General features: G+C 33.0%; 1 protein-coding gene across 2 annotated transcripts in view; it reads right to left on the bottom strand.

The window, feature by feature from the left end:
• Nucleotides 1-22,481, bottom strand: part of DPYD (dihydropyrimidine dehydrogenase) — a 1,007,953-nt gene that overhangs the window by 247,500 nt on the left and 737,972 nt on the right. For both annotated transcript variants that reach the window (XM_051993281.1, XM_051993280.1), the window contains exons 17-18: nt 10,393-10,513; nt 8,663-8,782 (exon numbers count right to left, since the gene is read on the bottom strand). In XM_051993281.1, coding sequence (XP_051849241.1) covers nt 8,663-8,782; nt 10,393-10,513 — 241 coding nt within the window. The remainder of the gene's footprint in view (nt 1-8,662; nt 8,783-10,392; nt 10,514-22,481) is intronic.

Genomic DNA, 22,481 nt, shown 5'->3' with positions numbered 1-22,481 from the left:
CGAGAAAGAAAAAGCAAACAAACAAACAAAAAAGGTGAAAATACGACACTTCAATCCACATTCAATTTCCATATTTTTCTCTTTGGATACAGAGGGCCTTGTCTATCCCAAGTCTACTGGAATTGTCTTGGACAATTTGTTTTGTTTTGTTTTTCTTCTTCATTAACCTTTATACTTTCAATAGAATGTTAGTTATAAAAGACCTTAGCATTTATGTAAGGGATTTTGTGTTTTCTAACTATTGTGGTTTTTTTTTAGAATCAATAAGAAAGATAAGGGTTTGAATTTAACTTCTGAGAATTTCTAATTTTGTGACTATGAGTAAGTCACATAATAATGACTAAAATTATTTCTTCATAGGCCAATTCATATGACTATTGTGAACTTTAAATGGGATTAAGCAGGTAAAATATCTTGTTTTTACAAATTTTAAAGCACATATAAATGTCAGCTATAATGATTATGTAAGTTTAATCTTATTTTACAATATTAAAAAATGCAACAAAACACAAAACAGGGATTAGAGAAGAGGTGACCTACTCAAGACCACATAGCAAGTTCTGGATCTTCAGGGAAAATAAGTATTTTAAAAGAAGTGACTTTCAAGACACCACTTGTCGCAGATGAAGCTATTATATTATCACTGCAAAAGATTTCAACTTGATTATATCCCAGGATTCCTTTGCTTCACAGCTATGATAGTAGAGAAGCCTGAGAGCCTGTTTTGGTTCAACCTGAGGTGAAATGCTTACTTCTTTTATACAATAATCTATGAAATTTTTATGAGTTTGTGAGTGTGAATTATAAAAATGTGATGCTTTTATTGACTAAATGAAGATATGATTTTTTCTCTCAAAGTGAGTTTCCACTGTTTTGTCTTTAATAAGTGTAAAAACATATAATGGCACAAAATTTGCTGTGTAATAGAATCTTAAGTCTGTATAATTTTAAAGAATAATATCAATGTTTACATCTCACCATTAAAATAAGATGAAATGTTCAAGCAAAAGTTAAAATTACCTTTAAAAAACTAATCTCTCAAAAACAAGATAATATATATATATTAATACAGAAATTATTACTCAAAGGCTGATCCAGTGACATGATCCTACTAGGTAACAGATTTTTATAAATTCTGATCACTGGTGAATCAGTGGAGGTAGTTTGCTAGCATTATTGGTCTCTTAGCAAGATTTCCCAGTTACTTTTAGCTGGTTTTAGCAGCTAAAATCAGCACTTTTGGGTGGTTTTCATTTTAGGTCCTAAGTCTGTATCATTAACTCCTTTATAGCTACTAACTCACTACTACTATAAATTAAACAAGCAGATGTTTGTTGAATGTATGTCATATTCACAATTCATTTCAATCAACATTGTATAATTCCTAGCATATGCAAGGCACATGGTAGGTGTTCAGGATTCAAAGACAAAGATTAAATATTTCTTGCCCTCAAGAAATACCTATTGTATTGGTGCTTTCAAATCTTACATAATACATCAATATATGAGACTGCAACAAAAGCAGCTCCTTCTGAAGCTTTCATACAACTGTGAGAAGCTCTGCCGCCGAAGTAAGAGAAGTATATTAGTCAGAGGAGAGAACTGGTTATCTGAAAATAATAGTGCATAGTGCTAATCCCTTCCCTATAATTATTTTCATTTCTATCACTTAGTTCATTAATTAAAATTTTTAAGGTAAGTATCCAGGAACTATCATCAAAGTATTAAAACAAATGAACCAAAAAATAACCATCCTCCCACATTTTGTAGTTAGGAATCTTGCTTTACTCTTGTTGGATTCTTAAACCTATTTCTTTTTCAAAGAAAAACTAGTTAATTTCCATAAAGTATTCTCTCTATCCCTTAGGAATGAATTTTGTCTACCCAGTTGAGTGTTTTCACTCTACTCAATATCAATAGCATATTTCCTCTTTTATGAGGAAACCTAGGATTATATGTTTTATTTATTATATTAGCTGCAAATGAACTCTGAGCTTGCTTCTCCCATTTAGATTTAGATTAGATGTATAGGTATACTAGTATTTATAGACAGAAGAATTTTCTCTTTTCTTCCCATAAGGGAAAGTCTTTGGCTATATTTTGGAAATAATATGTTTAATTATCTGTACCCACATGATCAACGATTGTAGCCTTTTATCATCCACTTTGATCCTATGCTGAACTTCAAAAGAGGATGAGAACATTTTGGCAATGAAAATAAAATATTTCTCCATATTATCATTGGTAAACTCTAAAATAACAACAAAGAATTTTGACTCCATGATGTCCCAAAATAGAAAGTTCATTTAATTCCTTATAAAAAGTAGCACAGTAAGTCAGATGTTTGTATCCAGATACCTTCAGGATCACTAGAGACTAGAGCAAACTAATGACAATTTGATAGTGCTCTAAATGATGGGAATAAATATCCTGAGTTCCAACTCAGAGGAATGCTGGACATTTTTGTCTGATGCTTTGGGGATTCAAGCCAACTAACGGATAAAGATGGTGAGGAATCTCATTCTAGTCATGCCCTCCTTTCCTAATTTCCCTTTTCACTGTTTTGTCTTCTTTGCCTGTTCCTTGGGGAGCTAAGTGATTGATAGCCTAATCCAATGACTGTATTACAGCTGCCTCAACTTGGACTCTTTTCCTTATCATTAGCAGTTAGCCTATGGTTAAATTCACAGCTCACTGCTTGGTACAGCCCCTGAGATTTCAGGGTCTGGCCTTTAGAAAATATTTAACATAAAACTGAAATCTTGACATACTGAGAACTCAGTTCTCTGCAAGGCTTCTTTAATTAATCCAATGTACTGTAGCATTGTTCTCTATGAGACTGTGACATGGTGAACTGTTTCTGAAGCTTACAGAGATGTGTAGTTCTAAATTAAACAGTCACTGACGTGTACCTACACTGATTTTTTTTTTTTAGTACAGGAGATATGCATGAATCTGAGAATATTTAAATTCAATCTCAGTGATACAATACTCTCTAGTTTTTACTTTTATAATGGAACATTTTTGATTAATTTCAAGCTCGAAATCATCCTTTATAAAACATACACACACACACACACACAGGAAGAAGATTTAATAATTCATTATCACTGCTGCAAAGGTAAGAAGTCTCCTTAATGTGCTTGTCATAGTCTTTTGGTTAACAAAGTCTAGCAAATATTTTCCTGGGAACTGACCAAGACTCTATTATATCTACCTCCACCTCTAGCCCCTCCCAAACTTGTTTTGACTAAGGATTCAGTAAGCCTGTTAGCTTATTTAAGAAAGGAAAAAAAAAAGTTGTTTGGTCCTATCAGCTTATCTTCAGAATTATAGTTATATTAAAATAGCTATGGAAAAGATGTAGACCTTGATCTTTGCTTTCCACCTTTGCCCTAGCTCCAGTCAGTCGATGAGCTGTAAGCTTCTATGAATATGGCAGCTGAGTCCCAGATGAAAAATTATGCATCTCATAAACTGCTATTCTGCTGAAATGTCAAGCTATGGCAAGGCTGTACCTCAAACTCAGCACTTGGCATTTTCCTTCTGTCTGCTTTGTTGCCATGAAGCAAACATGAACAGTGAGGATTTGTGTAGGGCAGGTAGCAGGCGAGCTCGCTGTCAAAAATCTATTATTAGGGCTCTGATCTCCTGCACAGACCAATGACGGCCGTACACTGAGAAAATCAGGCAGCAGCAAAGACAATATAATAGAAAAGAGAATTCTTTGTGAATCTCTACATGAATATATTCAAATGAGCATTATTTAAATGAGAGGGTTTTTTTTTTTCCTAATGTCTGAACTGTTCTCAACAGAACTGATCATTTATAATGGAAAATGGAATGCAGCATCTTTATTTGATAAATCTCCTTTAGACTGTTGTGGTTGTTATTTTTTGTCTAAGTACAGCCTTTGTGCTATTAAAGCATTAATAATTACGATCAGTGAAACTTCTGAGATTGTTAGGTCTCCACAAATTTGAAGAGAAAGTAGATCACATTTTTAGTTCATGGAGGTTATCAGAAGTCAGTAGTCTGAAATAAAGGGACTAAACAGTCAAAATTCTGCCCTTTCATTTTTTTTCTTTTATATTTGTTTTGTTTATATTTTATTTTTATTTTCCATGTTAAAACTGAAATCTATAGCTATTGATAGCAACACAGAGATCTTAATTCGATAAGCTGTAATTTAGGTAGATTTGGTTAAAAGGTACCTATGTATCTAAAATTATATAAAAGTCTTATGTGAAGTTTTTTGCAAAATTCAAAGCTTTAAAGAAATGTTATTTTTTTTCAAGGTGCAGCTCAGGTGTCTACTATTACACAAAGCTTTTCCTGATCTGCCAATTTTTGGTGTCTCCTTTTCCCCTTTCCCTTTCCCCCCATACTATATATTTAGTTTGTACATATTTTGTATTTACTAATTTGTGTACCTATAATTTCTTTTCCATAAAGAGTACATTATATTTTAATTTTTGTTCTTGTGTATTTCTCTCTCTCTCTCTTTCTTTCTTTGTATCTATATCTCTTTCTGTGTCCATATACATACACATATATATGTGTATGTATTACCCATTAAAAGCTATTTAATAAAACTCTTTTGCATGTGAATTTTTAAAAATATTCACATATGATAAGAACATCAGCCTGACCTTCAGTTTTGTTATTGTTAGTATGCATGAAAGTATTTGCTATACAAATAAAATTTAAGAACAAATCTTAATCTTTTAATTTTCTGAGAAACAATGTGATTTTTTTTTATTTTCGGTTTTAAAGAAAGGATAATTATAAGATCATCAAGACAACAAGAAATGTTATGCCTTTTCATGTATTATATATGAAATTAGATTATAACAGTGAGCAATCAGAACTATCTTCCTATATAGAGTTGATTACTTCTAAAGATTTCTTTAAATAGAACTCAGAACATTGGGAATGAAAGGAAGTTTATTGCTAAAACTCTTATTCTCATTCAAAATCACTGATTCAAGTTATTAAGATTTCTTCAAATTGTATAATTTTTACATCTACACCTAAAATACTTAGCACAAGTTTGTGAAACTATTAACAAAATGTTCAATTTACACTTTATTATATTTGTTCTAAAAGTTTATAAAGAAAAAGATCATTATAGGGTAGAACCATTTAACAACTCACAGTGAACAGTTGCCCAGAAAGAGGAAATAATACATTGTCAACAATTTTCTAGTTGTTGTTCAGTTTCAATCATGTCTCACTCTTTGTGACCACATTTGGGGTTTTCTTGGCAGAGATAATGATGTGATTTGCTATTTCTTTCTCCAGCTCATTTTACAGATAAAGAAACTGAGGCAAACAGTTAAGTGACTTGTCCAGGGGCACATAGGTGATAAGTATCTGAGTCAAATCTGAACTCAGGAAGATGAGTCTTCTTGAGCAGAAACCCAATTCTCTATGCACTACACCATCTACCTGAAAATTAGACAATTTTCCAATAATTTGTTATTTATTTGTAAATTATAACAACTCTGTTTTGAATAAGTCATTAGTTTGCTGGGTAAAATATATTATTTTTCTATTCTTTTTACATAAAAAATTTTTGTTTTTTTATTACATGATAAATATATATATATATAAATATAAAGTTCATACCTTTTCTTTCATTCTAGACTATTTCCCATTCCAGAAATAGTAATAACAACAAGTTGACAGTTTTGTCATTAAATAAAAATGAATATTGCTTAGATCATTTACTTTATCAGACAGTAAATTCAAACAGGGTTCAAATGTGAAAGCCATAAGAGGAAAATTAATGACATTCTTCGGGAAATTCAGCAATTAAGAAACAGGTAAAACAATTAGTCAAATTCAAATTTTTGAAGATAGAATGAGCCATTGAAATTTTTTTCCTCTTATTAAATAGATTTGCTCAAAAAATAACTTATTTCAAATGTCTTCTCTTCATGGAATCATTGTTACTATTTACCTGATGTGGTTAAAAAGCTATTTCAGATAAATCATCTTCAAAAAAGCAGTTTTTTAAAATTGATGGTTGGAAGAGGAGGTTACTTAACATTTAGCTTTTGACAAGTTTTGTGATTTCAGCCATCTCTCTGGGTTCAGATCAACATCTTGTTAGCATTGCAGGGGCCTTTGAGAGTGTTACTTACCCAGGGTCACAAAGGTAGTAAATACCAAGACTTGGACTTTCAATTGCCACCCCCCCCTCCTCTCTCTCAGTTATCTTTGTCTCCCTTATAAGGCTTTTGATGCTTAATAGGAAGTCTTAATTCTTAAAAACCAAAGGAAATTATGATTTCTTGGCAATGCATGGTGACATGAAAAATAACAAACCTCTGGTCTTTTAAAAGGCTAGAATGTGTGACCACAGTACAGATCTAACTAGGTGTCTAACTAATCGACAAAGAGTTACTAGAGAAAACAATTCTTCCCCAGTAATGGAAAGCATAGGTGGTATAACCACCAGAAATTGAGCTGTATTTAGCTTTCAGACTTTTGATTCTGTGCTTCAGGCAGCTCTTCTAGGACTCAACTACAAATTCCAATTCTCTGGGGAACTCTTAGAAAGACATTAGCACTATGCTTTGGTAAATTTTGTAAATCTTGTAAAGATAAACTGGTCTATTTCATGCGATTTTCTCCTTGAAGGTAGCATTTTGAGTCTTGACAGCCATGTTCAACATTATTAAGAAAGATACTTTGTCACTTTTATTAGATTACCTCTTCTAAAATTTGAAAATCATTATTTAATATTTATTTAGTACAAATGGGTTTGGGTCTGTTTTGTTATTGCAAATACTGCAAGATACTCAACTATAAAACTGATTTTACCCCTTTTTCCAAAAATATTACCCCTGCCCAAAGTAACTGCCTTTCAGATTCCATTACTTTTAAATCAAATTAGTTTTTTTTTTTTTGTATTCAATGGGAGAAACTCTATTTAGTTGTTGTAGTGCATGCCCTTTTAAAAAAACAGAGGATGTTAAACACAGAAGGACTTTTCATGGGCCCTAATTGAAATAAACAAGAAACACCTTCAAATGTCATGGTAGTTTGCTTTTTTTGGCATTGTTTTATTTTGTTTTTAAATAAATAATCCACACAGACTTAGATCTGCTACAGCCTGAGTGAATATTTATATCAGAATTTATAAACCTGAGAAATAGAAGATTTTATGGAAATGCTAACTGGCCCTCAGGTATAGCTGGTTTGTTTTCAGGTGTTGCTATGATTTCCAATGTTTGTATACATGTAGGTAGGTTTAAAAATGGTGACACAAAAGACTTCCCCTAATGCTATAATTCTGTAGTTTTATTAGACTGAGTTACAGCATGGAGAATATTCAGAAATTGCAGTATAAATGAGAAAGTGTGAATGGTACTACTTATATAAAATACTACTGCAATAGTTGTTTTATTAATTTTTAATGTTCAGCACCCTCTGTGACCTCCTTTATTCTTTTGCTGTCAACATGGCAGGCTGGAAAAATTGAAATGGGCTGACAGAAAACATAGTGCATATTACAGCCCAACCCAAACTGTCTCTTACACACATGCACTCATACACACACATATATTTGTTATTCTAACAATACAATTTAAGACCTTAGGATACAGTCACCAGAACTTAAGTTTGTGGCTATGGAATAAGCAGGTGCCTTTTTCTAGCTTCACTCTATCCTATATTGTTTGTCCAAATGGTATCCAATTAGAGGCATAATGGGGATTCTTTCACCAGGGTTCCTAGACACACCTTCTGCTCTCCAAACATAATACCACAGCATGGATGGAAGCTTTATTTTGGTCTATACAGTCTCTTCCATATGCACATTTTGGTTTGATTCAGCACTGTTTTTCTTGAACAGTGGGACACTATTATGTTATGTATATTTACCACTGTCTCTATCACCAAGGAGACTAATCCCCATACCAGTACAGTCAAGAACCTCACAGCATTGTCTCAGCAAGACCTAGTTCATGTTGTCACAGCAACAGAGTGCGCCGGGTCAATGAATTAATACATTAGTGAGTGCAGATACTGAACAGGATCATTGGCTTAAAACTTTTCATTTATTGTTGTTGCTGTTGTTATTACTACTACATTATTATATTTTAATATGGGCACTAGAAGATTAAAAAAAAGACCACATGAAGATACAAAGATTGGATCACAAAAGATCTTGTTCTCTTAATCTCTCAAGGCAATTTTTAAAGTGGTTTTGTTTTGGACGAAATTAGGGCAGAAGAAAGCAGTTTCAGACATGAGAGGAAGAAAAAAAAAAGGAGTTTGGTCTTTCAAATAGACATTTTAATCAGGATATTTCTCTCTCACATCATCTTTTTATTAGCCTCTGTCTTGTATAGAACATGACTGTTGGGATGCTGAGAAATTATAGGAAAAAGAAGAGATCACGGGAGAGTAAAATTTCCCAATCGTCAAGTAACCCTACTGTAGTGTTCTGTTACATTGTTGTAACATAAAGGAAAGAGCATCATGAAAGTTTTCACACTTAGTTCTGTTCCATCTGTCATGACTATGAAGAACCTCAATTGGCAATAAATTTTAAGAACTCAGTATTAGAAAAGATAAGCTATTCTGGTCTCCTATGAGATTACTGAAAGCCTCTCAGGATGTACAACACAATGCAAAGGGCAGAACATACCAGACACGCTACCATATGTAGTCCTTTTCCCCACACCAATTGCCGGCCAGGGTGTAGCATCTGCTCTCAGTCCCATCAAGCCCAAGACAGTGTTGGTGGCAGTAACACCATTTGCACCACCTGTAAGTGGAAAAGTCAACATTCACTTGAAGCTATGGTGATAAAACTAATTAAGATATTTTCTAAATCCTAAGCAGAAAAATGGGCAGAGAAGCCCACTTCTGAGAATATTCACTGCCGTTGTCTCCCATCTACTTTAATTTATTCACCTAACAAACATTCACTCAATAAACATTTACTAAATACTTATTGGGAATAATGCATGAGTATAGGTATTGGGAAAGATAAAAATCACACTCTTTGTAGTCTGGGTAAGAGAATAATAACAATTAATGGAAATAATGCATACAAAGACTTTGTAAATTTTAAAACTCTTGAAGTAAAAGTTGTTAGTTATCATGCCTCCTTTCAATAATCATTTATTAAGGATCCACTATGTAATCAGTGGATTTCATTCCACTGATGAATGAATTAATTCCTATTCCACCTATGTAAGGTAGATGCTATTTTATCTCCATTTGCAAATAAGGAAACAGGTTCAGGGAAGGTAAATGATGTGCCCACTTATTCAGCTAGTAAGTTCTGGGGAGGGAGTTGAATCTGGATCTTCCTGACTATAATTTCAGCATTCTCTCTATTATGGTGCTCTGCTGTTTTAAATCAAATACTAATGAATAACTGTTATCTTCAATATTACACAAGGAAGTCTTTGGAGATTTATGAAACTAGTGTCAAGTGAGATCTAAGAGATAAAGTTGTAGATGTTCCTCATCTACAAAAAAAAGGAAACATTTTAAAAAGGAGGAGGCAATTAAATTGGGCTTTAAAAGAAGGGTAGCAATTTAGAAGCAAAAGTGAGGACAGACATTACAAGTAGAAAGAACAGCATCCAAAATGTGATTCTTGAGATTATAACTCCAAGTACTGTAATGAAGAGTTTTTTATGGCTGTCTATTATATTTTACCATACAGGTAAGCATTTCTTTGCACAAATGTTTTCATTGTTGTTTTTAAACTGTATCCTATACTTAAGACATCAGAAAACAATTTCTTGCCTAAAACAAACTCAAAAGATTATTTAAATCATTTATCCATTCATTTGTTATTTCTTCAACAAATGTCTATTGAGCTTCTACAACGAACAAGGTATTATGAAAAGGAAATGGAGCCCACTGTGAGGGTGGTATAGACTTTTGACATTTTTTGAGATTTGGGAATGTTACTTAGATTTTTGGTTATTACACATGCTAGATCTTTGGTTTCAAGGGTTTGAATGCTATTGCTGCAACCATGACTTTATTATAGGTTTCTGTGCATTTGAAACTTGGATTTATTTTCCAGCATTTTAGATAGGAACTCCAATCTCTAATCCCAGACTCAACCAAAGGTGCATTTACCCATTGTTCCATTCTTTTCTAATCAAATAAAGTACCAATTCTAAGTTTCTGTGAATTCCCTCTTCATTTTAAGCCCTGCCTTAAAGTGTACATTTTTTTTTTAAAAAAAATCATGTCCTTTGAATTTATTAGAAAGAAGATAAAAATTCTGAAAAATCTTATGTTTTCACCTATGCACTTTAGTCTGGAAATTGTTTTCAATACAATTAACATGGAAGTTTGTTTAAGATACATATCTAGGTACAACATGAGGGAAACAGGCTTATTTCTTACCTTCCTGGGCAGCTCTTGCAATGCTTACAATGTCAGTGATATTTGGGGTCAATTTGGCAAAGAAAGGAATCCGAACAGCCTGTCTAATCCAGCGACAGATGTTCCGCACCATATCTGGATCCTGTTCAAATAGGTCAGATAAGTAGAGTACATAATTAAAATATGGTGATTGAAAGGAGGATCAGAACAACAGGAACACTGGGGAAGTCTAAGGAAGATCCTATACTATACTCTTGTTTTTTTCTTGCAACCCTTCTTTATAATTGTAACTAAACTCAGTAGTTAAGGAAGGTTAACATCAAGTGAACTGCAAATTTGTCACCTAAAGGTTAAATTTCTCAATAAAAATTCTGAAAATAAAATTACAAAGAACTCAAGAAAGATAAACATTCTAACTTTCATTTGGCCAACCAGAAGAATAAGACCCTATTTTTAGGTGTTAGGAATTTTAAGCTCCATTGTGGAATTTTCCAACACTGTATTAGTAAAAAGCCTTAGTGAAAATCCTTTAAAATACTATTTGCCCCAGGTGAAATATCATAAAAAGAAATTCCATTAGGATTTTTTTCCTTTCTTTTTAGTCATGTTAAGATGAATTTCAAATAAAGGACATAAATGACTATATAATCAAGCTAAGTAAATTCAACCTTACTTTGCAATGTGAAATAATCCAGTCTTGGGATATACATGAGCTGAGTAGCACCTCAAGCTTATTTTTGAAAATGTCACTGTGATCATGGCGGCATTTTTTCAACACTCACCTCCTTGAAAGAATTGATCGAGATGACAAAAAATGAAATGAAATATCAAATGCATGTTTTTAAAAGCTATGGAGAGACATTTTCATGCTTCTGTTTCCTGTGATTTTTTTTTTCAGGCTTTTACTTCCCTCATGGGATAAGTATCATTTAGAGGGCAATCAGCTATCCTTGCCATTGAAAACAACTTAGCTGCAGTCATGTTCTTTGATTTCAACACACACAATAGTTCTTTTTTTCATTACTTTTAGTTCAAAATGTATTCTGACAGCTACTGATAATGCACTTTGATAAATTACCTTAAAATATGCAATAGCAATTCATTATTGAACTTAGCAAGCAATATTATCTTAGCAAGTTAAAATGTTTTCTGAATAAGAATCCCAGAATATATGTATATGAATGTGTGTAAGTGTGCTTGTGTATGTATATGTATTCTATAAAAGTAGGAAAAAAGTATATCATTTGTGATTAATTTTTTTCTTACTAGGAAAGTTGCTTTTCATATCTCTTTCCTTTTTTAGATTACATTAAGTCCAGAATTTTATATTATATCCTTTTTTAAATGGTCTTTTGCTTAGAGTTAACAGTTTCTGATCTGTTATCATGAATGACTCAAAGTTGTGCCGATATGCACAGAGCTTCAGCAATGATGTAAAGTTCTATGGATTGCAATCTTCTCAGTTTAGCAATGCTTAAAATTGTAACGGGAAATCTTTGGCTTGGCTTGTTCTCTTTTCAGAACAGTAATTTCTTCATTAAACATAAATATTAAAAAGCACTATATGGAATGGCTCTAACAGGGCATACTGTGCATTATGAATAGTAAAATCCTGAGACTTAGCTGTACAAATTCTAACTCATAAAAATGGAGATCTGCCCCTGCCCATGCAACGTTCATGAAATATTTATAACTGCTGCATCGGCATTATGAAGGCAGTTGCATCTTTGTGACTTTCATTTTTTTTTAGTTATGAATTTCCATGGGACTTAGCCTAGAAATGACAGCAACCCTAGAAGATATGAATTGCATGTCCTTTGTGAAAGCTCTCTTTAAGAAAGACTTTGACAATAATTTAAAGATCGCTTGCATTGTATAATACATGGAAGGTGGCCTGATAAGAATTACCATAACAAAGTAAAAATATTCTTTAGCTCCAATAGAATAAGTGCTAATCATCTGGTAGCCTTGCAAGTGGCTCTCCATATTATGGATTCTGGTGTATTTTTAATTTACTTTAGACAATGGTCAGATCTATTGTAGTCCTTTCTAAATAACAGTTCCTTTTGCTCAATAGAATACATTTTGAGACATGTTCCAAGTTTTATTTCCCTGATCCTTGGTTTTCATCATTTACCTGATTCTTCTATTTATAGGTACTATAATTTTATCTTCCCTCCTGGTACAATGGGAAAGTTGACAGTGTTCAGGTTTGTTCTCTTTTTGATAGTCTGCCAAGTCAGCTGCTGACTAATCATCATGCCTAGCTGAAATACAAATTTGAATACCACAGAACTTAAAAAAAAATTACCACTGACAAAATGAAATTTGTGAAAATTGATGGCAATTCTCTGAATGTATTAAAGATGTGGTATGTGTGCTTATATGTGTGTATGTGCTACTGTTTATATACAAGAAGATGTAACATTGTCAGGAATGGATTAAAGTTTATAAAGTGTTAAGATGATATGGTCAACTTTGGGGAATTAAAGGACTGATGGCAGCGCTTCATACTTTAGAGCTCCTCACACTCTGGATATAATTCCTCAATATCTAAGAACATGATTTCCAGTATGTCTACATCTTAACCTTTATAGCAAGAGTATCCATAACCGTACCCATAGTTAGTGATTTCATAGCAATATTATTTGACAACTTTCCATTTCTGATAAACTTCCATAATGGGAAACAAAGTTAGCTGCTATTATTTTGTTATTCTTGAGACTTTGACATTGTTAAAATATACTTTAATTCGACAAGCATTTACTGAGTACCTATTATAGCCAGTCACTGAGGTATGTACTGAAAAGAGAAAGATGATGAAATAGTTCTTTTATACTATGGGGAAACAATATGTATTTAGATAAGGAGGTATGAATCTAATGTGTGCATATATATATACATATATATATACACATGTATACATACACATATGTCTGTATACTCATAATATATATGTTTGTTGTTTTTTTTTTTTGCTTAGACAGTTGGGGTTAAGTGACTTGCCCAGAGTCACACAGGCAGGAAGCATCAAATGTCTGAGGCTAGATTTGAACTCAGGCCATCCTGACTTCAGGCTGTGCCATCTAGCCTGCCCCTATTATTGTATTGTATTGATTTAGAGACATGATGATAATTGAGGGAATCATAAAAGAGCTTTATAGGATGTGGTTCTTAAGCTAAACTTCATTAAAAGAAACACCCACAAAACTTTACTGTTCTCTGCTTATTTAAGGCATATTTTCTAATCCTTTTATATTCTATGCTGATAAAAAGAGGGAAATTTTATATTATGAACATTATATATATGCATATATATGGATGTTATGTATATTCATTTCTATATGTATGTTTAGATTTATATATATACACTTATATATCCTGAATCATACATGTATGTAGTATATATAATATATGGGCATCTGGGTGGCTCAATGGGTAGAATGGTTTAGAGTTAGGAAAACTCATCTTCCTGAGTTCAAATCTAGCCTCAGATACTGTGTGATGCTGAAATTTGCTCAACCCTATTTGCCTCAGTTTAAATGAGCTGGAGAAGGAAATTGCAAACCATTTCAGTATCTTTGCCAAGAAAATCCTAAATTGTGTCACAAAGAGTTAGACATGACTGAAAAATAACTGAACAAGAAAACATAGCATATTTGCATATAATACATACATGTGTGTCTATATTTATACATACATAAAATTACACAGTTGTAACTGACTATTCGTGCTACGTCTACATCACTTGTTCAAGAGACAACCGAAGTGTCCATCTGCTTAGACTATGTCATATGTCTTTGTGAGTGTCTGCATCTTATGAGATGAAAGGCTGCTTCCTTGATTAAAGCAGATTTCGGCATCTTTGTCATGTGACCACAACACTTGACATATGGTATCACATTTAGGTAAAAATATTTAAGACTTCACTTTCAATATAAGTGTTCTGAATTTTAGAATACTAAACCAATAGTTGCTATTAATACTTCAGCACTTATGTGATTAGCTGTCTAATGTACCAGAAAGACTTTAAAGGACAAGGGAAAAAATAAATGACTTTGGATAAAGGAGATTCAGTGGGTGCCAGAGGAGAATAGTCAAAGGACATCAGGTGAACACTAAAAGTGGCCAAAGGAAATAAGTGCTGAAAATAGTTAATGATCAGGAAGTATAGTTTTCCCTTTTTCTGCATTTTCTAATAAAAATAATATTAGGGATTCCTATTTTTGAAAAGATCAGCAATGTTGACTAAAATGTTTTTGATTGGTGTAGTGAGAAAAATAACTTTTTTATTTGATATAGTCATAAAATAACTCATATTTGTATAGCACTTTGTTGATAACAAAACACTTTATCACAAAAACTTTGCAAAAGAATTCTTCCTATTTCACATACTGGAAAATTGAGTCTCAGAGAGGTTAAACAATATGCCCCAAATCACATAGCTCGTTAGTCTAACTTCTTTTTAAATCTGGTGTGTTTGTATCACTAATATTTTTTAATGGTGTCCCGAATTTATTAATTTTGACTCACATGTTCTGTTTATAGATATATACTAAGGTAGTGCTGGAAGCAATGAATTTACATGACTTTGAGGACTTCTGAATGAGTGGCATTCTTCATCACCCTCGGCTTTGAGTTCCCTCCAATGATTATTACTTAGGCATGGAATTTCATTTGTGTTATAGATCATGCAAAAGTGTGTTCAGGAATTAGTTAGATGTGACCATGACACTTTTTTTTATAAGCTAAATTACAAATTAAACTTTGATGGATTTGATAGCAGCTCATCAGCATTTGCTGGCCTTTTCCATCCCCAGAATAGCTTTTAAGGTGTCTTCTAAGAGTATGGCAATTCAATGAAGCCACTGAAAACAATCTCTTTGTATGAAAATAGTCAAAAGTGCTCTTCACTAAAGAATTCCAAAGTTATTAATTCATACAATGTCCCTGAAAAGTATTGAATATGTTTTATTATCCACATTCCTTTGATGAAAGAAAATGGTGTCCTGAGTCCAAATATGATTTATATAAGATGATGCCAGAAATGGTAGTGCTAAGAAGTAATTTCAGTTCATTAATTTTCAGTCCAATTTTCATCTACTATGTCATGATCTTCCTTCATAAAATTAATCCTAATGTGGAATTAAGTCATTGCTTATGAATTGCACACACAGAAGAATTCTAAAGGTAGCATTGTGTAATGGATAGAGAGGTGCCCCGAACAAGGTGCACTGGATTTCCCATCTCACTTCTGACATGTGTTGGTCACATAAGGCAACATCTTGCTTTTCTTTGCCTCCATCGAAAACTCTCATAATGAAGAAAAGGTGATAAATATGCATTAATAAAGAAAATGCTTTACCATAAAGCTCCTAAAGGCAATGATACTTTTGGTTCCGTGCTTATTTTTATGTGAGAGATAACCTCATGAAGTTCAACTGCAATTACATATACTTGCTCATTTTTGCCAATAATATTCCTTAGAGAAATGAATATATATAGAGAGAATAATGAATATATATGAAGTGTGTATATAAATATATATTAATGAATATATTATATATATGTGTATATATACACACACACATATATATATGTGTGTATATATATATATATATACATATATATATATATATATATAGTTCTTTAAAAGACTTTACAATGGACTTTATACAGAATTTCAATTGAATTTTATATTTTTCTTATTTGCTGTCATTAAGCATTTTCATTTTACAGATGAGAAAACTTGAATGATTTACACATAGTCATATAGCCAGTAAAGGAAAAAAGCAGGACTTGAAATAATTTCTTCTTGGCTTCAACTACCAATCAACTAGCACTAGGATATATTCTGCCTCTCATTAAAACAAGTTGGTTGGTGGTAGTTGACGTTCATTCTTGAAGATAATCAAAAATTACATCACTGTTAGAGTCAGATAAAGTATGTCTGATTGTGGCTGGTCAGACCAATACTAATTCAAAATGTTCTACTAAGGTTGGGTGCAAATAGTCCACATAAACATTTGGAATGGAGGTATCTCTAAATTTCTACATCTCACATTTCTTCTGAGTTTCTGCAAGTCTGCTTCATTCCTAAAGAACTGTGCAGATACACCATGTTGGGTGACTATTTGTCAACATTTCCCATGTTCCTCGATTAATTCCAAAGTTCTTCAGAGATACCTTGAGAGTGTTCTTATGTTGCTTTTTCTGACTACTGCATGAGCTCTTTCTTGAGTGAGTTCATCCTAAAATAATCTTTTAGGCAAACATATGTTTGGCAATAATTTTAACAATTAAAATAAGTAGTTGTTAGAGACTACTGATCAATAGCTTCCAGGTATGAAAAATGTTTCTTTAGATTGAAAGGCTCTGAAATAATTTGTACATATTGGTACTGAATTTAATTCATAGGATCTTGAGTTTGCATCTTGGCTTTTATTCTTATCTCTAAATTTATTTAACCCCCCAAAGCCTCCATTTCCTCATTTGTAAATCCCTTCAAACTTTAAATATATTTTCCTAAGAATCCGTGTTATTTCTCAGCTGATGTCTGCATCTGCTGTAATATGACAAACTTTGATATGATAAATTTATGGCATTCTGCGAAACACAATCTACATTTCCAATGAAATGATGCAGGGTTACAGAACGGGACTCAGGTAGCCATAAGTTAGTGATCACTGGACTTTTTTGGACATTTTTGAATCTCTGGGTAATTTTTTCAAACTAACAGACTACAGATATTATTAAAGCCCATGAAGCATTTGGTGCTGAAAACCCATGTCTACATTCTGGTATGACAGTAAATGGTTTCACAGTGTGAATGATAATTATTCTGAAGATGAGGGAGAGAATAAACCCATCCTGTGATGTCTAAAACATAGCAAATGGCCAAAGCAGTCTTTTGCCAATTTTGAACAGAAAGCTGCCGTAGTATGCTACAGCTTCAGATATAACTGGCAGTCATTGTATATTCAGGGCAAAATATAACACAGATAAGCTTTGTATATTTCAGGAAAAGCAATGGATGCCATATTAGTACCAATAAGCCTCAGACATCACAGGAAATCAACACATGCATTTAGACTGAATATTGTAATAGCCATTATGTTTAGCCCCTTGAACAACTTTATTCTGTCCACTGTTTTACATTGTTTAATAGGGTGCTATTGGATCCTTACACTAAATGGTCCCAGACTGCTATGTTCTTTGAGTTTTCATGTACTTTTTTTTAGAATTTTTTAGTTTCTCTATTGCCTACCTTGCTGTCAGGCTATTCTCTCTCAATTTTCAGCACTGTTAATGAGTCTGCCTGTTTCTTTTGCATTAGCTTCTATAATCTTCTGTGGTCTGGGAAACTAGATTAGCCAAATTTGCTGAAATTGTATTTAAAGAAAGAATAACTATATTCTGAGTGAAGATCTGCAGAGCTTTTACATAGATAAGTAGACCAGTGCATGGCTTTGGGGACAATTTTCATTGTGATCCCCTTTTTACTTCTAGTCTCTGTTCTAGATGATTGAAGCTAGAATATGGGAAATAGTTCTATTTAGTCTTACATGGAGAAAATGTTTTAAAAATGAATTCATAGGGGCAACTAGGTGGTGAAGTGAATAGAGCACCATCCCTGAATTTAGGAGGACCTAAGTTTAAATATGGTCTCAGATATTTAACCCATCCTAGCTGTGTGACCCTAGGCAAGTCACTTAACCCCAATTGCCTCAGGGGGGAAAATAATTTATGTACTACTATGTACATTTAATATTTTCCAACATTTTAAAAATTCCTTTACAGTGGAAATACTTGTACAATATTATGTTGACACATAGTAGGTACTCAATACATGTGTATCAATTGATTATTGCTTGATTGGTTCAGGTACTTTCATATTTTGATAAGTTTTGTGATAGGCTAAAATATCTCTATTCAGAATTAATGAAAATACAAACCCACCATTCTATATAAGTTGCAATGATTTTTAAAAACATATAAGTGGAACATGTAAGTTGAATTGATTTTTGAAGAAAAATATTTAAAGCATATGTTTGCTGGTAGTATGTTAGCAAACAACAATAAAATGAGCTTTGAAGAAGTGAACAAAAATGTGTATTTCTATGTTCCTAAATAATGGTACCTAGGAGAGTAAATGTTTCCTTTTTGCTATAACTGTATTTGAATAATATATTAGCTGCTCAAATACAAGTAGGTCCCAATTAGTGAAAATAATGAATCCTGTGAAGGAGTCATATTATTCGAATTTGCACTGCATATTTCCACTAAGCTGGAACCAATGACTATATTTTACATAATTATAACTTCAAATACTGTGAATTCAAATCCATGTGACTACTTTATAGCATTCATAATTTAGGACATACTAATTAGGAACTAGCTATATATATTTTCTTATTATAAGATTGGTGATCTGGACTGAAGATTTTGACTGGTAGCCACAGTGTAGTTCCCAACTTGAGGATAGATCAAGTATGACTAGAGAGATTCTATGAAGATCTCAAAGATTGGTAGAAGCAAAGCGGATGGTTAGGAGCAAGAGGTATATTGTAAAGGAATAGAATTGGGAGAGGCAGAGATCAGAACAATGGTTAGCTCATACTAGGGATTTCAGAATATCTGAAGATCTAGAACAAAGAGACATCAGAGTGCTTCTGAGCTTTTCAAGTAGACAGAATCAGAAAACAAAAACTATGTAGGGACAGTTATAGAGGTATCATGGTATATCTTCTATCCATTCCTAGTGGCAGCTGGTGGTATAGTGGATGGACCACTAGCTGGAGTCAGAAAGAACTAAATTCAAATCAATCACAGACATTTACTAGCTATGTCACTATGGAGAAGAGATTGAATCTTTCTTTACCTCAGTTTCCTCAACTGCAAATACAAGAGCTGTTTGATCCTAGGTGTAGTTCCACTTAACCCCCATAACATCAATAATAATAATAGTTTTATAGAGTATTCCATATATGTTTTCTCATTTTACAATCATCTTGTAAAGCAGGTATTAGTGGTATAATATGAATTTTACAGATAAAAAAAGGCTAAATGACTTGCCGGTGGTAAAATATCAAGTTAAATATTGGGGTGGTACTATGCTATGAGTCTAGTTTTCTCATGACTCTAAGTCTGAGACTCCAGCCATGGAGTCTTTTACCTTTGCTCTGTATATATCTCTGTATATATATCTTCAAATCATTTTTTTGCAAACAACATATTGTAGGATTCTGGCTTTCAATCCAGTCTGCTATCTGTTAGTTTCATGGGAGAGTTCATCCCATTCACATTCATAGTTAAAATTACTAACTCTGTATTTACAGCCATCTTATTTTCCTTCAAGTTATCCTTTTCTCTTTCCTTTTTCCCTTTCTCTTCTCCTCAGTGTTTTGCTTCTGTCTACCAGCTCCCTCAGTCTGTCCTCTCCTTTTTCAGCTTGTCCTTTCTTGTCCTTTCCCCTTCTACTTCTGTTCTCCCTTCTATTAGCCTCCCCTTTTCTGTTATCCATTCCCCTCCTACTTCCCTATAGAGTGAGACAAGTTTCTAGCTCAAACTAAATATGTATGATATTCCCTCTTTGAGGAAATTATTAAAAGAAAAAAAAATCAGCTTTCCTCAACATCAATGTAACATTATGAACAACATGTCTAAGTTAAGAATATTTAATAGTATATATTCAAATTCAGCCATTATACCAATCAAACAACATCATTTTGAAATAGATTGACAAGGGCTTGTGAAGTCATCAGTATTCAGTACTTTTCATTAAATATTTGTTACAGTTCCATCAAGAAGTCAGGTTAACAGTGGTTGATTTGCTGAGACAGAGTTTCATTATGTAGAACTGGATGCTTTGATGTGAATTGTTAAAATAGAATATTACCTGGATGATGAAAACATTTCAAAGTGTAGTCAGTCTCCTTATTTTTAAGCAAAAATTTTAAAACGATTCCAATGTAATGAACATACCCTTAAATTTTTTTTGTAACCAATTTTATTCATCTTTTATTCACTTAAGTTATTTCATTTTTACCATCTTCTTATATTAAGAAAAGGGTATATTTCTATCTTCATCTTAGAACCTAATCAATGCCTACTGTAAAACATGCATCCATCATGCTGTATAGATAGTAGAGTATTACTAAATACTTAATTAAGTATCTCCCTTTACTTCTGTTAGGTCTGTGGTACAGGGACACCTCTGACTTTTTCTAATACATGAAAGTTATTTCTCTGGGAATCCAGATGGTAATATTGTCCACCATGCTGAAAGGGTACAAACCATATCTCCCTGCCAATTTTAATAGGACTATGTAATGCAATTTTTTTTAATTCCCTAGAAAATCTTAATATATGGAGAAACTCAGCTCCAGGCTGCACACATGCTTTCTGAAACCACCAGAAGGTGTTCAAAATTGCAGGCCAGCTGAGCCAAACTGAACCCCAGCAGGTTTCCAAATCATGGCTAGGAACACACTGAAAAGATTTTAGTGGGTAATGAAGTGCAGGAGTCTTTTTGCACTACTGTTTATGGATTTGTTGTAGATAAGTTCAAGTGAGCGTTTAAGTATACAATAAGGAGGTTTGTTTTTTTTTTTTTGGGGGGGGGGTTGTATTTTTTGTTTTTTTCTGTACTGACTTCAGGCAGTTTGGTATTTGTTTTCTTAATGCACAATATTAGTGTAAACAGTGTTACCATTGACTTTTTTTATACATCTGTTGCTGTATTTATTTAGCCTATGATGTTGAGTGTTAGCAAGAGTAGGGGGGTGGGGAGAAGTATCTTTATAATCTCTTACCAGTGTGAATGATTAACACAACACAGGGAGGAGACCAAGTTTAAAACAGCTTTCTGCCCTGGAGCACCCACTATGCTGTTACATTAAGGATGAAGACAGTCTGGGAAGTTACGCCTCTGTCCTGGGAATCTTATGAAATATAAGTAAGAAGGAATTATAGCTGAAGCAATTTTAAATAACGTAATGTAGAAAACTTCAAATCCCCTGGCAATGAATGGTTTCGACTGGGGGGAACTCATCCATAACAAGTTGCAATAGGTCCTTAAGCAACTTCTCCCTCCTGCTGCTGCAGGAATTGGAAAGAAATATCTAGCTACAGTTCCAACTCCATGGACTAATTTTCCTTTCTTACCCAAGGACGATCCCAAGATGCTAAAAAATCTTTTGTGCAGAGGAATAAGTTGAGATGAAATGATGGTTTGGGAAGAGGTTGCAAATGACTTTTAAGGATGAATTTCACAAGCCTCTGATGCTGAAAGCTCATGGTCCTTTCAAGGTTTTATACTGCACCTACCTGTCAATTTAAGAGTTTGCAAAGTCATACTGTTCTGAATTACTTTTTTGTTGAGAACCTTGAGCTGTCTTAGATATTCTAGAGTTCCACAAAGTTGTGTTATAGTTCTTATTCTTAAGACATTTACAATCTAATTCAAATTTCTTAGAAAAAGTATGATCCTTTCCATTTTTGTCAGTGGATTTTATAACATTCTTCAAGAAGACTATTTCATACATCTATGTATTGCATAACACGTGGCCTTTGATCACTTAATAAAGACCATGGCCTCTTAAAATTAAGGAGGCCCTTTCAAAAATGAAAAAAAAAATTCAGCAATGAACCTTATCCTCAAAAGCTGGGAGATGCAAGGTTCAAACTTATTAAGACTATCCATGCCTTCTTAAAATATGGGTTGTATGAGCAGTGACTGGGAAGGCAGCCCAAGAGAGATGATATCTTGAGGCATTACAATTAAATTAAAATGGGATCTTTTAACCATGAATACCTGTGTGACTACCCACTCAACAAGGGTCTTTCATTTCTTTCAGCCCAACTTTATGAAAGTGCCTGAAGCCTGCATTGTTGAATAAAAGGGTTGATGAAGCTTGCATAAGGGGAAAAAAACCTGCAACTGCTTTATATACAAAATCATTATTAGTACTAAAAACAGATGGATATTTACATTCTAAATATTAAACAAATGTGAAATACCCAAAAGATGACTAATTTTAGATAATTTAAAATTTCTCAATGTTTTACATTTAAATGAAAATATATTTCAGTAAATTTTAAATTCACAT

This window comes from Antechinus flavipes, chromosome 4 (assembly GCF_016432865.1).
Source record: "Antechinus flavipes isolate AdamAnt ecotype Samford, QLD, Australia chromosome 4, AdamAnt_v2, whole genome shotgun sequence".
Taxonomy (NCBI): Eukaryota; Metazoa; Chordata; class Mammalia; order Dasyuromorphia; family Dasyuridae; genus Antechinus; species Antechinus flavipes.
Note: the sequence above shows the minus strand (reverse complement) of the source record. Positions and strands in the feature narration are given on the sequence as shown.